General features: G+C 51.0%; 2 protein-coding genes and 1 long non-coding RNA gene across 8 annotated transcripts; 2 read left to right on the top strand and 1 right to left on the bottom strand.

The window, feature by feature from the left end:
* Window positions 1–259: 259 nt before the first annotated feature.
* LOC122240288 lies at window positions 260–8,506 on the bottom strand. 2 transcript variants are annotated; one of them, XR_006219768.1, is made up of 4 exons: window positions 8,356–8,506; window positions 5,042–5,166; window positions 4,830–4,912; window positions 260–1,447 (listed from the first exon to the last, which is right to left on the bottom strand). It is a non-coding gene; the product is annotated as an uncharacterized LOC122240288 (long non-coding RNA). The 2 variants fall into 2 exon arrangements; XR_006219767.1 differs by having other exon boundaries at window positions 5,042–5,128.
* ING4 (inhibitor of growth family member 4) lies at window positions 881–8,011 on the top strand. 5 transcript variants are annotated; one of them, XM_042991665.1, is made up of 9 exons: window positions 924–942; window positions 3,693–3,764; window positions 4,072–4,369; window positions 5,491–5,657; window positions 5,837–5,951; window positions 6,115–6,223; window positions 6,468–6,615; window positions 6,883–6,944; window positions 7,056–8,011. In XM_042991665.1, exons 4-9 carry the CDS (start codon window positions 5,529–5,531, stop codon window positions 7,093–7,095), a joined length of 603 nt encoding a protein of 200 aa, XP_042847599.1. In that variant the 5' UTR covers window positions 924–942; window positions 3,693–3,764; window positions 4,072–4,369; window positions 5,491–5,528; the 3' UTR covers window positions 7,096–8,011. The 5 variants fall into 5 exon arrangements, with proteins under 5 accessions (XP_007089677.1, XP_015396335.1, XP_007089676.1 ...); XM_007089615.3 differs by lacking the exon at window positions 4,072–4,369 and having other exon boundaries at window positions 881–942; window positions 5,837–5,942; window positions 6,118–6,223; XM_015540849.2 differs by lacking the exon at window positions 4,072–4,369 and having other exon boundaries at window positions 881–942; window positions 5,837–5,942.
* Window positions 8,507–8,593: 87 nt separating the features above from the next.
* Window positions 8,594–15,753, top strand: LOC102958479 (acrosin binding protein). The gene is made up of 10 exons (XM_007089617.3): window positions 8,594–8,720; window positions 9,023–9,241; window positions 9,418–9,512; window positions 10,004–10,121; window positions 10,762–11,230; window positions 11,714–11,846; window positions 13,237–13,416; window positions 13,548–13,715; window positions 14,761–14,844; window positions 15,412–15,753. The coding sequence occupies exons 1-10, from the start codon at window positions 8,678–8,680 to the stop codon at window positions 15,532–15,534; spliced, it is 1,632 nt and encodes a 543-aa protein (XP_007089679.1). The 5' UTR covers window positions 8,594–8,677; the 3' UTR covers window positions 15,535–15,753.
* The last annotated feature ends 605 nt before the right edge of the window (window positions 15,754–16,358 follow it).

Below are 16,358 nucleotides of genomic sequence, written 5' to 3'. Positions count from 1 at the left end.
CTCATGAGGAAGAGTCCTCAATCTGTAGCTGACTGGGACGACAGCTGTCATCTAACTGGCCCAGTTGTGAGCTCTGTGCTCCAATCCTTTCCAAATCGTGGTGTTAGTTAACATCATATATAAACTGGGGGGGGGGGGGGGAGGGGAAAGGCGGGGGGGGGGGGAGACAAAAATAAGAGGGCAAGGCCGCAAGTAGTATGTCATTTTGTGTGTGTGTATATGTATTCAAGTATAAAAGGACATGAACCCGGACAAGAGGTGTGGAGAATTATAGCTTTATTGTGTAACTCTTAGTAAATAGAGATTATACAAAAAATAATCCAGGAGAGCTGATGTGAGTGTGAGTGAACAGAAAGGCGGAGGGTTTAAATCTCACAACACCAACTATGCCTCCCCAACTTCGTTAAGAAACTAGCTACCTTGAAGAAAGTCTGGATTCAGCCGGGACCTGCTCTGGTCACTAGACTCATACCCGGCAAAAAGGAAAAAAGAGTCTCCAGACGCTGAAAAGGGATATTTATGGAATACAATCCTAAAGAGACAAGGATTTTTTTCTCTCACATTACCGCACATCGCCTTTTTTGGAGGGAAAAAAAGTTTGATAGGTAATGCAAAATGGCGACCTGCAGTGACGTCATGCCTGCCTCGGTCGCGTACTGGGGCCTCAGTAAGGGCGGAAGCGGGCTAAAGCTGCCTCCAGGTACCTCAGTACGGGCGGCCCCGGCTACCTACGCAAAAGGGAAAGTATGAACGTCGGGCGGATGTGTCCCAGCGGATAATTTAGTGAGGGCGGAAGCTCTTCTTTTAAGGGCGGAAAGGCTCCAACCCAAGGATAATAGCTTCAGCGCCTGTTGCGATTCAGTCACTTCCGGGGCGGATCGGAAGTTGCTTTGTTTTGCTTCAAGATGGCTGCGGGGATGTATTTGGAACATTATCTGGACAGTAAGAGCAGGCTGGAGGAGGGGGTCAGGGGTCATAGAGTGGCGGTGGGGGGCGGGAATCGGGACTGAGGAGCCGTACGGCCCCGAAGTCCCGGTGGTCAGAAAGTCACAACTGTGAAGGGGTTCGGTGAGAGAATGTATTGGACGGTGTGAAGAAAGAGGGGGCGGGGCAGCAGGGTCGAGGCCTGGCTTTTGGGTGTAGACGAGGGAGGGGCTGCGCGGTAGGACTGAGAGGATGGCTCTTGAAGGACTAATGGGCAGAGCTGGAAAGATATTTGCCGACCCCATCTCCAGGGCCTCCAGCTTCAGGATATTTTTTTTTTCACCCCGAATCGTTCCGAATCGATTGTGTTAGTGTATCACCCACTGCCATTTGGAGCGGCGACAAAGACCTGCTCGCAGCCACTCCGCTCAGTTCTTTCTCAGAAGCGGTCTCTCCTGGGCTAGGGGGCTATGAGTGGCTGTCAGATGATCAACTGGAACGCTTCTCTTCTTGGATCCAATTCCTTTCAAATAGAAATCTGGTGTTATGTTTGCCATTTGTGTAATCCACCCCTTCACAAAGCCTGTCACCCCTACGGGCTTACATTTGTCTTAGTGTTGGGAGTCGTTCATTCATTCATTCATTCATTCATTCATTTATTGAGGCCCTGCTCTGGGTCAGACTTAATGGCAGCTACTGCGAATATAGCAAAATGAGTAAGACAAAGACCCTGCCCTCAAGTGCTCATAACAGATTCTGATAATAAATGATTACAAAACAATGTGATGAGTGGAATCATAGAAATACATTAAAAGGACTTGGTAGCACTGGAGAAAGAAGGGCTAATTACCTAGGGGTGTAGGTACAGCTTTACCAGAGGATGTGATATTTGAATAGAGTTTTGAAGACTGAGTGTTTATTTGCCAGTGTGGAGAGAGAAAGGAAATTGCTGGTTGGGAAAAGCATCAGCAAAGGTATGATGGGTTTATGGCAGGTCAGGGAAAAGTGAAGTCAGAGTGTTTGATACATAGGACTCTAAGGTGGAGGATTGGGAAGTGGCTAGAAAAAGAGGCTGGGGCTGGATTGCGCAAGGTCTTTTAAGCCAAGCTAAGAGGTTTGCATTTTCAATAGTGAAGAACCAACAGATTTTCTTAAGTAGAGTGATTTTAATAAAGGAAAATAACTGATGTATGAGAAGGTCAGGTCTGAGAGAGTGACAGGAATATTTAGGAGCAAAAAAGACAGCACTGATTGAATGAGTAGTTGAGAGAGAAGGAAGAATCTAAGGTGATTCCTTGATCTCATGCTTGGGAAATGAGATAGACAGGATGCCATCAGCAATATACTTAATTCAACTTCAGGAGTATAGCAATATACTTAATTCAGTTTAGACTTAAGTTTAGGCATGGACTGTAGGAGTGGATGAGATCAAGTTCATTCAGGGAATACAAGTAAAGTGAGAAAATGAGAGGATTAAAGTATAACCTCAAGAAAGCATTAACATTTAAGGGACAGGTAAAGAAACCATCACTATTGGAATTATCAGAAAGTATGTGATGAGACTTGGAATCCTAAGAGGAGAAAAAGTTGCTGAAGGCAAGAAGATGGGGCCATCTGCTGCAGACATATTTTTTTTAAGATAGGACTAATAACAGATCGTTTGATTTGGTAAGTCATTGGTAACTCAAAGTAATCTCCGTAAACTAGTGGCAGCAGACTTGAGATTATAGGTTAAAGCAGTGGAGGCATTTTAGAAGTTTGAAATGGAGTCACGAGAAGAGATTTTTCTTTCATGGGGAGACAAGTATAGATGCACTTGTTCAGGTATTTATTTAAGACCCTCTGTCTGCAAGCCATAGCAAAATAAGAGAGAAGACAGACACTTCCAGAAGGAAGGCTAGGGAGATAGATACCAAATAACTGGTTGCACAATTAATTATTAATTGCAGTTGGATAAATGCGAACAACGGTAGAGATAGAATAACTTGAGAGCATAATCCAGGACACCTGGAGTCTGGAGAAGTCCAGGTTAGGCTGAGCTTTGAAGAACGAAGAGTTTAGTAGGCCAACAGATATGGTGGAGGTGGGATGAAGAACCCCAAGCAGCGCATTCCAGGCAGAGAAAGCAGGAGACAAAAAGCCAGGTAGCAGGACAAGCCCTGGCAAGTTGGGGGCACTCGGAGAAGACCAGTCTGGTCAGATCAGACAGAGCACAAAGGGGGACTGACGTGAATGAAGGCTGGTGTAAGATGAGCATGGGCCAGAAAGTGCAAAATGGGAATAGGAATTGTGTGATAGGAAGTCACCAGGTGATTTTAAAGCAGGAGCATGACTTGACGAGGTTTACATTTTTTTTTTTTTAAAGCACATTCTGACTACGATCTGAAGACCAGAGTGGAAGTGTGTGTGTGTGCACGCACGCGCGTGTGCATGTGTGTGTGAGGAGTGCTAGAGGATACCAGGAGGGTATTTGGGTTAACGGCAAGGAGCTTGGAGGCAAAGTTTGAAAGTCAAGGAAAGGGAGGGGCTGATTTGTAGAGTAAGGTCCTTGAGGGGACAAATGGTGGGAAAGCTGTGCAGAAATGGCAAAGTTAGTTGTGGAGAGACACAGACACAGCCTCCTCTGAGAAAGGAATGATGAGTGCTGTTCCAGATAAATCCAATGGTTCCAAGGAGGGAAAACTGAGTCCCGTTTTGGACCTGCACTTTAAAAACAACTGTTAGGCCTATGGAGTCCAGTGATTCTCAGTGTCTTTTCTTCTCCCTAGGTATCGAAAACCTCCCATTTGAACTGCAGAGAAACTTTCAGCTCATGAGGGACCTGGACCAAAGAACAGAGGGTACGTACAGAGTAAGGGGTTTGTGTGTATAAGGAGTGTGGATGATCATTTCTTTTTCTCTTTGGTGTTACCATGTCATCTGGTCTGATCTGGAGAACTGTGGCTTCTCTCTTTTTTACTCTCTTGGAATTCTTAAAAGGAGAGCAGTGATGAACTGCATTTCTATATCCGCTTCTCATAGTAAATAGAGTATTGCGACAATGCCTCAAGAATTCAAAGATGTTATGTTCTTTATATCTGCAAGAAGAATTCAGAGATAAGGCAACCCTAGAATCATTTCTGTTCTCTATGTTCAATATGTCTATAGGAAGATTGTCGGAAGACTAGGATGTTTCTGCTCCACTGGATTGATAACGTTACTATCAAAAAATTCATTGTGGCTGTAGACCGCAAGTCATGTTGGTAGAGAAGTCCTTAAACAGAAGGAAAGAGAGAAAGAAAAAAAAAGAAGAAGGAAAAGCAGCAATTAACATCAGGATCTCTACACTGTATTCTTCAACCTTACAGAAGCAGTAGATACCATCTGTGGCTTCTTTTGGATGTTGAGCGAGTTTGGCTGCATTGAGGCATTCACTTGGAGCCTGAGGCTACTCTACAGTGGTCAGGTTGGTCTCTTCAAGGTCAAAGATGTCGTCCGTTGGAGCCAACCCCCGTACCTGCTAAAGGATATATAGGTCTTATCTTCCACCCTTAAGTAGCCATGCTCAAAGATGTGACAAGCTGGTGTTAGAATACCCAGAGCTGTGATTTCAGCTACCCTGGGTAAGTTTACTCACGAAAAGGTGAACATCATCTAAAATCCTGGATGCAGACCCCTGAGAACTGGCTGCCAAATGCTGGGAACCAGCTTCGCATCCTTTGTAACTCAGTTCCAGCTCTTGAGTTCATACACAGAAAGACAGTTGGAGATTATCAAACTATGTGCATTTTCAGCTTTCTCCAAAGGCCTCAGATGAAATGGGGCACAAACATAGTATGTACACAGATCCTGCCAGCTGTCTGTCGCTGCACCATGCTACAGTCATTCTTTTGTCTCTTTTCATCGACATGCTTTATGAGCCTTACCAAATATTAGGCAGTAGAAAACTACACTCTCGCTGTCTTGGGACATCACCAGCCTTCCAGTATGAAAATGTTCGGAACAATGTCTAAGATGAACAAACAGAAAAAAAAGTGATGGGAAATACGAACAGGTTGATGAGCAAAATAGGGTAGAAGAACTGTTACATAAATGAACTAGGGCCTAGTTTTAAATGATGAGTCACAGATGTACAGACCTGGAAGCCGGCAGCAGCAGATGACCCAGCCGGGTTCGTAGCACTCAGAGCTGTTGCGGAATGTTTTTGAGACAAGGAATCGGGAGGCTGTGAGACAAAATTCATGGTTCGAGAAGCAGCCAGCCCTGCAAAGAAGCATCTTCAGACATCAACAAAAATATACTTTGGTGTTAATGTGGTGTGCAAAGGCTCCCTCCCTCCTTATGTTTCAATAATTTTAAGTTCCAATGGTGCTAGCCATGTTTTCAGCACCTGAAGGCACCTCTAAGACAAATACTGTCAATATGTTGCATTACTTGAGTAAATGGCACAGTACCTATGAACTTTCAGGGCATTTTAGTTCGAAGGTTATGATGATCAGTGGAAAAGGTCCAAGAAACAAGAGGAAGAAGTGTGTTTCACCTAGCCAGTCAGGGGCCATAGTGACCAGGCCTCTGTCTCTGTTGTAGACCTGAAGGCTGAAATTGACAAGTTGGCCACTGAGTATATGAGTAGCGCCCGCAGCCTGAGCTCCGAGGAAAAATTGGCCCTTCTCAAACAGATCCAGGAAGCCTATGGCAAGTGCAAGGAATTTGGTGACGACAAGGTGCAGCTTGCCATGCAGACCTATGAGATGGTATGGCCCTGTTCACGGCTCCCCACTTACCTCCCATCTAATCCTTGGGGTCCTAGACCCCTCCTTCAGCTGTATTGGGATCTGTTTTGGGTCTGGGAGATACATAGAATCCGCCTTAGCTTTTTTGTCTTTTACTGGGACTACCCCTGTACCTCTCTCTTTTCCTTCCTTCTACCTAGGTGGACAAACACATTCGGCGACTGGACACAGACCTGGCCCGTTTTGAGGCTGATTTGAAGGAGAAGCAGATTGAGTCAAGTGACTATGACAGCTCTTCTAGCAAAGGCAAAAAGAGTGAGGAGGGGGGCGGGGCTTGAGAGGTGGGCGAGGATTCAGAGGGAGAAGAAGCAGCTCTTCAGCTCCTAGGGAGGGGCAGCCGCGTGGAAGGAGGTGGAAGAAGGAAGAGTTAACCCATCTTTCTGTCTCCCTGCCTTCTGGCTTCCCCCCTCTTTCCTAGAAGGCCGGACTCAAAAGGAGAAGAAAGCTGCCCGTGCTCGTTCCAAAGGGAAAAACTCAGATGAGGAGGCTCCCAAGGCTGCCCAAAAGAAGTTAAAACTTGTGCGCACGTGAGTATATAAGGGAGCGCTTCGCCAAATGACGTATTTTTTTTTCTCCCGCCCCACGCTCATGCCTCACGCTGCCCCTTGCCACTTTCTCCGTCTTCTGTGCCAGTAACTTCTCCTTATCCCTGTGGTGTCTGCTGGATGGAGAAGAGAAGCCACAAATCCCTTGCCCCACCAGGATGTCTTTCTACCACCTGTGTAGTTTCCCTGCCTGCGGATGACACGTTCTCTTCCTCTTGGCATGCAGAAGTCCTGAGTATGGGATGCCCTCAGTGACCTTTGGCAGTGTCCACCCCTCTGATGTGTTGGATATGCCTGTGGATCCCAACGAACCCACCTATTGCCTTTGTCACCAGGTCTCCTATGGAGAGATGATTGGCTGTGACAACCCTGATGTGAGAACCAACCGTTTTGCCTCCAGATGGGGTTCTGGGGGTCATGAGGGAGTGGGTACAAGAGGGGAAGACATGGTTGAATAGTGGGACTCCAGGATAAGACGAAGGCGGAGTTGGTTGGCCTTGGGACCTCCAAAGAGGTATTCTCCAAAGAGAATACGGAATACGGGAACACTGTTCTCAGGAATCTGTGGAGGGAACTTCTTTTCTTTCCTCTGCCCTTCCCTGGCCCCTGACTTCTGCTTCTTCCGTCTTCCTCCTTTTCAGTGTTCCATCGAGTGGTTCCACTTTGCCTGTGTGGGGCTGACGACCAAGCCTCGGGGGAAATGGTGAGTGAGAGAGTTGCGGTAGGCGCTGGGCTGCCCAGGAGCTGCGTGGAGGAGGGCACTCTCCCTTTCACTCACTTTCTCTGCCCGCCTCTCTATCACGTTGCTTTCTAGGTTCTGCCCACGCTGCTCCCAGGAACGGAAGAAGAAATAGATAAGGGCCTTGGATTCCCACACAGTTTCTTCCACGTCCCCGGCCCCGGGCTAGTGGGGAGAGGAAAGCCTGTGTTGGGGCCCGGGGGCTCAGGGAGAGCGGATGGCGCAGTGTTGTCACCCCTTCTCCTTCCCTCTCCCCACTCCTGGTGCTGAGGCTGCATCCAAACCCTGGTAGGGAGGGGTGCTGCAGCCGCTAACTGTTTGTGCTCTCATTCAGCCTGCCCCCCTCAGAGGGAAGTGGTTATGCCCACTGTCCTTTCGCCTCCATGCCGAGGTTGGTGCTGTATTTCCGAGGAATGGTCCTCTTTACTCCCCTTGTTTTGTATTTAAGGACTTGGGGCAGTAGCATGGGGGCACTCCCCAGCCCTCCTAATTCCCTCCCCTGTGGGGGGCTGTGGTGTGATAAGCTTTCTTTGTTCTCCTCCTGCTTTTTCCATGGTAGGGGCGCCCCCAGAGCATCTGGGCAGTGGCCTTAGTTGAAGGGGCACCGCTTCCTCTGTGCCAACAGGATTCATCCTGGCCTTGTGAATGGGAGAGGGGGCAAGGTGGAATGCAGATCGCTCACATGTAAAGGAATTTGAGTAGGTGAATAAAAGCTCTGCGTGTTGGTCTGCTGTGTTTACTGTAGACACTATTTTAGTACATGTGCTAATTAAACTTTTTTTTTTTGCATCCTCCGGGTTGGACTAGAGGGGGGAGGATGACAATGCCAGAAGTAGAACGAGACATAGAACCAGAAGTGGTACCCCTGCTCCAGAGTCCACAACTCCTCACCATGGGGAGGACAAAGCTGGCTGGGGGGTGTGCCTCCAGGGCTTTCCAAAACTTTTTACAATTATGCATCTTTTCTCCGTAAACCATCTTTCACTTGATTTCCAATAAACGTGTATTTGTGTTTTGTGCATGTACCATTACACTATTAGCTTGGTTTCTTGTTTTAAACACAAAACAGAAAAACACTTTTCCCGTATGAGGATGGATTGTCTTGCTCACTTCCCACTGGGAAACCACTTCCTTAGACTGAACCAGCCTAACGCCTGAGCACCTCCTCACCTGGACCCTGCTTGCTTCCCCTTTTGGCTCATTTCTTACCTTAAGGGCCCCTCTTTAGTTCCCACGCAGGTAGACCCGGACCTTGTTTTGTACATTCCGTCCCTGCCTGCCCCAGAACCCTGCCTACATTCACATCTAGGCCTCTCCAAACCCCGGTTTTGTCACCTGTGATCTAGGGATAATAGTATCCGCTTTATGGGATTACCTTGGGAATAAGGGAACAACGTGCAAAGAACAACACATGTCCCGCTCCATCGAAGGTACCGAGTCAATGACAGCTTTTGCCATCCTTATCCTCTCGAGTTGGAATATGACACGTGAGGACGCATCCACCCCTGCTGGCGCGGTGAACCCCGGAGCGCGCGTCAGTTTCCGAGGCCCCGCCCCCAGCCCTTTGTGACGTCTGGGCCGCACCTTCCACTCCCCGCAGGCGAGCCCGAGCCCGCGCCCGCGCCCGCAGACTGTCTCTGGCTTGGCCCGTTAGAGGCCGCTTTGGTCCGGGAAACGCGGGCGGATCGACTGGGGCCATGAGGAAACTACTCGCTGGCTTCCTTCTCTCACTCCTGAAGGGTGAGAGGTTCCCGCCCACTGGAGCAGTCTCTTTCACCCGGGGCTCCGTCCTCAGACCCCCAAGAGCCCTTGCTGCAGGGTTTTGAAACGCTTTCTCAGAGTGGTCGCGTTGGCTTTGCTCCCTAGCTACTTCTGGGGTCACACCTTAGCCTCTGCCCCTGGAATCTCCTCACCCTGATCGCCGGCCAGACATCCCCCAGTTTCCAATTTCCACGGGGCCCCACCTGCCATTCGGTCTGTCCAGGGACCGGAGCCGGTTTTGGAGTTCGGTCCATCCATCCGTCTGTTTCCCTGCCCCGCAGTGCTGCTCCGGCTTCCGACATCTGCCCCAGCCCAGGATTCAATTTCGGCCTCCACTCCAGGCAGCCCCCTCTCTGCCACCGAATATGAACGCTTCTTTGCACTGCTGACCCCAACCTGGAAGGCAGAGACTACCTGCCGGCTCCGTGCAACGCACGGCTGCCGGAACCCCACCCTCGTCCAGCTGGACCAATACGAGAATCACGGCTTGGTGCCCGACGGTGAGGACCAGAGTAGTGGGGGCAGCCCCGTGCTCACTTGAGACCAGGGAAGGGTATGGGCTGCACCTTACCCTGAGGCCATATTCTCCACTCTGCCGACCATAGGAACCCACAGCCCCCTCCAGGAGGGAGATCCCCCTAGTGTATTCACTTTCTGTACCCCCTGCCATTCTCAGGCGCTGTCTGCTCCGACCTCCCTTATGCCTCCTGGTTTGAGTCCTTCTGCCAATTTACTCAGTATCGTTGCTCCAACCACGTCTACTACGCCAAGGTGAGGCTCCAGAAGAAGGTTGGATCTGGTGTCCTAAGATCTCCGGAGACGTGGAGGGGGTGAGGAGTTGAGGAAGGGTTCCACCAGAGGCCATCCTTAGATCCTCCCTCCCTGCCTCTTTGCCAGTCATGTGCTCAGACTACACATGAATACGGTCTCGCCTTGGGCTTTCAGATCTGGGGAACAATCTTGTTACTGCGAGAAAAGTAGGGATGAGGCCAAGAGACAAGCCCTCCCATTTCTTCCAACACTTGAGTGACTTCACTCAAGTCAAACACCAGAGTGAAGGCAGAGGTGTGGCCTAGACACAGAGTCTTATCTCACAGGGGAACCCTTTCTCAGGTCTAGAGGGTTCCACCAGGGACCATATCCCTTCATCCCTGCCCAGCAACCGAGAGAGAGGACACATGCCAGAAGAGGACTGAGGCGTATGCGGGAGTAGAAGTCTGCCCTTTGGGAAAGGCATGCCCACTGTCCTTCTCTTCTTGCAGAGAGTCCGGTGCTCCCAGCCAGTCTCAATCCTCTCACCCAACACTCTCAAGGAGATTGACGCTTCCTCTGACATCCCACCCACCACGATGACCTCCCCCCTCTCTTCTCACGTCACAGGTGAGACCCTCCCAGCCTCTGGGAGGCTACCAGCAAGCCCTTCCACAAATCCCAGACCCCCAGAGTTGAGTTAAGGCATCCATGGTAGGAAATGGGGAAGAACATTGAGCAGGGTAGGGGGTTGGCCACAGGCAGCTATTTATGTAAGCGAGGAACCTGCCCTTTATGAATACAAGTTAGGGCTTTCCCCTCCCAGAGTATCATCTGACATTGCTTACAACTCTAGGAAAAATTCACTTTTCCTAGCTCCCCCAAACATTCCTGCATCTGGAAGTCCTCTGGGACTTTCATAAGCTCACAGTTTCACTCTCAAAAGGATTAGCTGCTCGCTTTTCAGAATCTTTGGTGTTGCCTCAGTGAGAGGGACGCGAGGTGGGATTTGAGATGGGAGTTAGGGAAGAGGAGCACTTGTAAGGGAGGTGGAAAGGAGACGCCACAATCGCCATGGTAATTATTCTTTTGCTGTGGTATTTGTACCCCCCACGTTTTGTGCGCTGCACGGTGCAAGTAAGTGTCATTTGGGCTGCTGTCCTGTGCTGTTGTGTCTGTATGCGTCCCCCTGTAAACAAAGACACTCAGGGGCCAGAAACCTGACTGTTCCTTTCCGTTCTCTTTCTCGGTCTCCCAACCCCTGCTGCAGCCACAGAACGACAGGCCTTCCAGCCCTGGCCCGAGAGGCTCAACAACAATGTGGAGGAGCTGCTACAATCCTCCCTGTCCCTGGGGGGTCAGGAGCAGGGGTCCGAGCGCAAGCACGAGCAAGGGCAGGAGCACAAGCACGAGCAAGGGCAAGAACATAAGCAGGAGGAAGGGCAGGAGCAGGAGGAACAAGAGGAGGAGCTGGAGGAGGAGGGAAAGCAGGAGGAAGGACAGGGGACAGAGGAGGGGCTGGAGGCCATGGCTGGGCTGCAGTCAGACCCAGAGGTCAAGTTCCAGTCTGAGTTTATGTCTTCCAACCCTTTCTCCTTCACTCCCCGGGTGCGGGAGGTGGAGTCCACGCCTATGATGATGGAGAACATCCAGGAGCTCATTCGGTCGGCTCAGGAAATGGATGAAATGAATGATCTGTATGATGAAGAACCCATCTGGAGAAAGCCAACCCGTGACAGGTACAGATGGTTCTGACTCCCCCCACCAGCCCTACCTTCCCTGCTGCCTTTTTTTGGGAAGGAGAAGCTCCCTGTCCCTGCCTTTGGCTTCCAAGACCCACTAAGGCCTGGTTCAGCTTCTGGGCCACCTAGCAACTGTCTGCCCCACCTGTTCTGTCACCAGTCATTGGCTTGAGCGCTACCCTAAGATGCCCATTCTCTACATGATGTAGCTCCTGTTCCCGAAGCTACTAGGCTTGGGGTCTGGTCTTGTCTCTGCCTCTGATGAACACTGCAACTTTGAGGAAGATTACTTCCCCTTTCTGGACCTCAGTTCCTCATTTCTAAAAGGAGGCAGTTGGGCCAGAGGCCTCTAAAGCTCCGTCGGCATGCTGAATGTGTGTGACTAAGAGCGGACACCAAAGGGGAGGGGAAAAGAGTGGATGTGGCTTTCTGCTCCGGTCCTCTGTCCCATCCCCACCAGCCAGTGCTGTCTTCTTGCAGCCTCCTGCAGATGCCTCATGTAGAGGCCTTGTTGGTGCTGTGCTATTCGATTGTGGAGAACACCTGTACCATAACCCCCACAGCCAAGGCCTGGCAGTACATAGAGGAGGAGATCCTTGGTTTCGGGAAGCCGGTATGCCTGCAATGCCGTTTAATGGATACATGCTCATTGACCATCCTCTGGGCCTGGCACCGGACTGGGCCTTGAGAGTAGGGGGAAGGCGGGGATACAGAAAGCCCGGGCATCATTTCATTCTCTCCGAGTGAGAATCCCTTCCTTGGAAGGATATCTCCAGTTCACCTTAAAGGAAGAAAGCTCAGTAGGGTGCCTGGGTGGCTCACTTGGTTAAGTGTCTGACTCTTGATCTCAGCTCAGATCTCAGCTCAGATCTTGATCTCAGGGTCATCAGTTCAAGCCTCGCATTGGGCTCCATGCTGGCCTACTTAAAAAACAAAACAAAACAAAACAAAACAAAAAACAAAAAAACGGAAGAAGACTCAAGACCTAGTCTGGAATCTGTTCCAGTCTGGAGTTCATGCTTCAGCTGAGTTGTTGTTAGGCTTGAGTCATCTCCTGATCTAGTTCACCATCTTCAATACTTGGCCTTGCCTTAGATGTAGCTCCCCTTTCCAGAGGAGCGATAGGACCCATTCCAAGGATGTGTAGAAAGATCCCAGTCTCGGTGTTTTTTGAGTGTAGGAAGTTCGGGAGTCATGGAGAGGTCCCTGGATATCAGGGTCTGGTTAAGGGAACAGCAAGAAACATTTTACCTGGAGCAGAATGGCAGAAGATAGAGTGAGAGAGAGAGTAAGGGTCATAAGGCGAAAAATCTCAAAGGGCAATCTGAAGCATGTGCTCGGGTCATGGTCTCATGGTTCGTGGGTTCGAGCCCCGCATCGGGCTCTGTGCTCACGGCTCGGAGCCTGGAGCCTGCTTCGGACTCTGTGTCTCCTTCTCTCTCTGCCATTACCCTGCTCGTGCTCGCTCTCTCTCTCTCAAAAATAAATAAGCATTTAAAAAAAAAAACCCAACTATAGAACAGGGCTCTGATGAAAGCTAAAGGAGGTGAGGTGACAGCATTTATGGCCATGGTGCCTAGCACTGGGTCAACTCTGTAAATGATAGCATTATCATTAGCAGAGAGAGGGAGAGACAGGGAAGGTCAGGAGTCTTTTTCAGAGAGTCTAAGTTAGGAGTGATTGTAGGTCATCCGGTGATCGACATCTGTCAGGCACGTGGCAATGAGGATTCGGAGCTCAGGAGGGAGATCCGAACTGATGATGAAGAGTTGCGTGTTGCCTGCAGAAAGATGAAGCTTACCTGGGCGTAGACACCTCATCCGGGAAGAGGGTGAAGAGATAGAGAGCTGAGGAGAGATCCTGGAGGAGCCCTGGGGGAGGGGTCAGGGAGAAAAGCTAGAGAAGCCTTTGCAAAAGCTTGAACGCTAAGAGGTTCTGTGGGGACAGCGCTGCAGAGCTGAAAGGGTCTCGGCCTCAGTCTGTCAACCACACTCCTGCCCCAGGTCTGTGACAGCCTTGGGCGGCGGCACTCAGCCACCTGTGCCCTCTGTGACTTCTGCTCCCTGAAGCTGGAACAGTGCCACTCGGAGGCCGTCCTGCAGCGGCAGCTGTGTGACAACTCCCACAAAACACCCTTCATCAGCCCCTTGCTCATAGCCCAGAGCATGTCCATCGGTACCCAGGTACCTTGCTGGGCGACCTGCAGTGGGGGAGGCCTCAGGCTCCAGGCAGGACTGGGCAGTGGAAAGGGAGGCCTGCTGGCTGGGGGGAGGGGGCAGGGGCGTGCATGTCTCCTCTGTCCCCTGTGCCACAGGTAGGGACCCTAACATCAGGCCGCTTTTACGGGCTGGATATGTATGGTGGGCTCCGCATGGACTTCTGGTGTGCCCGGCTAGCCACAAAGGGCTGTGAGGATATTCGAGTCTCCGGCTGGCTCCAGACTGAGTTCCTTAGCTTCCAGGATGGGGATTTCCCCACCAAGGTCAGAGCCTTTCCCCAAAGTTCAACTCCATCCCACTGATCCCATTTCCTTGCTCTAAGTAGCCCTAGGATGTGCAAGGGGGCTAGGCCTCGGGCTTCTGGGAACCAGTCCTCCCTGCCTGCCTCTTTCCAATAGACGCCCTTCCACCTCCCCCACCTCCAAAAAAGAGAGCAGGATTGTGCTTGTCAAAGGAGCAGGAATCAGAGGGGCGGAAGGGTGGGAGAGCACAGGAAGGCAGGAGACAGGGGTTCTGCTCCCAGCTCTGCCAGTTAAGGGGCTTTGGTCAAGGCGCTTCCCACGCTGGCCCAATGTTCTACTCACCTCTACAACAAATGACTAGGTGATGCCCGAGGTGTCACTGACCTGTGACCCAGTGTTTCCCTGCTTCAGTGGCATCAACTTTGCTCCCCCTCTCCCCAAAGTTACCTCCCCTATGGAGCTCCCCCTGTAACTGACGGCCAAGTCCCTCCCTTCTGTGGCTTAGCAGGGAAAATCCAGGCAAGGCGATAGCCAGAACACCTTAAGAAAGGGCTGATAGCTGAGCCGACAGACCCCTGCTCAGCTCTTCTCCCTGGGCCCCTAGATCTGAAAAGGTTCTCCGAGACTGTCCCTGTTCCTCCCCTGGATTTATGTAGAGATGGGGAGGTGAGATCCACAGAGGAGGGTGATTCACCCAAAGTCACACATGATTCTTCTACCCTCTCCCTCACTTAGCCATCACTAGAAGGCTCCCTGAGACTGGACCACGAATCAGACCCCCTTCCCCCTTCCTCAGCTGCTTTCCCAGCAAGCTGACCAGCAGGGCGGCCACTTATTCTCCGGCTCCTGGCTTTTCAGCACCAAACTGTGACTGAGGGTGGGGCAGGAAAAGCCAAGGGGACAGAGGCCTATTCCTCAGGGAGGGGGCACCCCCATTGTGGAAGGTCGGTTCTGGAGGGCTATACCCCTGGCCCTGGTTCTGCCATTTTGGGCATTCACTGAAGGGCTGGTGTCCTATAAGGTTTCTCATGTCTCCCCGCCTCCCCATTCCTGGCTCCTGGCTTAGATTTGTGACACAGACTATGTTCAGTATCCAAACTACTGTGCCTTCAAGAGCCAACAGTGCCTGATGAGAAGCCGGGATCGTAAGGTGAGCCCCTCACCCCGCCCACCCCCTTCTCCCATTGGCTCCTCGATCTGTCACCACAGATCGGTCTGTTCCCAGCACCCCCACACCCTGCTCCAAGCGGCAGGGATCAGAAGAGTTCCCTGTTTGCATCTCTGGGCAGAGGCCTCCACCAGAGCACTCTCTCCCACTCCTCCTGTCTTAGAGCGAGTGAGGCCCTCCCAGGCCAGGGGGTCCAGAAGGGATGCAGGGGTGAGGGCCCAGAGGGCATGGCAGCAAGAATCCCTAGCCGGGTTGGGCATTGGCTGTTGAGGTCTTGCTCTTGCCTCCCGCTCTTACTCACCAAGTAGTCTGGAATAAGTCACTTCCTCCTCCATCTTGAGACTCCTGGCTTCTCAAAGGAGGGGGTTGGTCTCCTTGGTGTCTCTTGCCAGCCTTAAAAACCCACATCTGTTTCCTCCTTCCTTCTACTGCCCTGCACCCATGCCTGCTCGTCTCTGGTTCTTGTGGGGATGTCTGACACCTCCCCACCCCTACGCCTCTGCCTCCAGGCTCTGTGACACAGGCTGTGTGTACCCAATCCCTGTGTAGGTGTCCCGTATGAGATGTCTGCAGAATGAGACTTACAGTGCTTTGAGCCAGGCCAAAAGCGAGGACCTTGTGCTTCGATGGAGCCAGGAATTTAGCACCTTGACTCTAGGCCAAGCAGGATGAGCTGGGATCCATCCTGTCTCCACCGCAGCCCGACCCTTCCACATTCTCCATTGCTTTTAGACCCCATCTTGTCAGTTTGCTTCCTGGCTGCCCCTTATGGGTCTCTTACCTGGCCCCTACTCACGTTTTCCTTGGGTTGGGGCAGCAATCCCAGAAGGGTCCATGATGGAAACTCCACCCACCTTAAAGGATGTCTTTACATAAAGTGTTTATTTTCAACCTGTGTGGCCTACTTTGGTTACGATTCCATCCTCAGCACTGCCTTCCTGCCCCCTGGGAATCAACATTCCAAACCCTGGGATTTATGGATCTATCTGAAGGTGAAAGAACCTCATGAATGGTACTCAAAGAAGTAGCCATATTCCCGGAGAAGACCTAAGAAGTCAGGAAGTTGGATTGAAGAAGGCCATGACTGGGGTCTGAGGGGTTGTGTGGGCCATGCGGGCATGTGTCTTCATTTCTGAAGTCCATGACCACAGATGAGTATGGGCTTGTCCCTCTGGAGGATAAAGGCCAGAGCCTGACTGAGATAATGTCCTGGGGGTGGGGGTGGGGGGACAACCCCAGGGAAGTAGGGCAGAACTTACATTTTATCAAGAGAGAGGAAACGGCTGGGGCGGGGAGCTCAGGAAACGCTTGATTTCACATCCAGTGATGGGCCAGATGGTCTGAAGGTTGAGGTGGTCACATTTTGACAATATACATTGAAATGTGACTCCAGCATTGGCCTTTAATAACTTGGGATCTCCCAAAATGTGTTCTAGGGACACGTATGTTTGAGAACCTGTATAGTCTCTCCTTCTACAGGAGCACCGTGATTAAGA

This window comes from Panthera tigris, chromosome B4 (assembly GCF_018350195.1).
Source record: "Panthera tigris isolate Pti1 chromosome B4, P.tigris_Pti1_mat1.1, whole genome shotgun sequence".
In the NCBI taxonomy this organism is placed as follows: Eukaryota; Metazoa; Chordata; class Mammalia; order Carnivora; family Felidae; genus Panthera; species Panthera tigris.
This window is presented reverse-complemented; position numbering and strand designations above follow the sequence as displayed.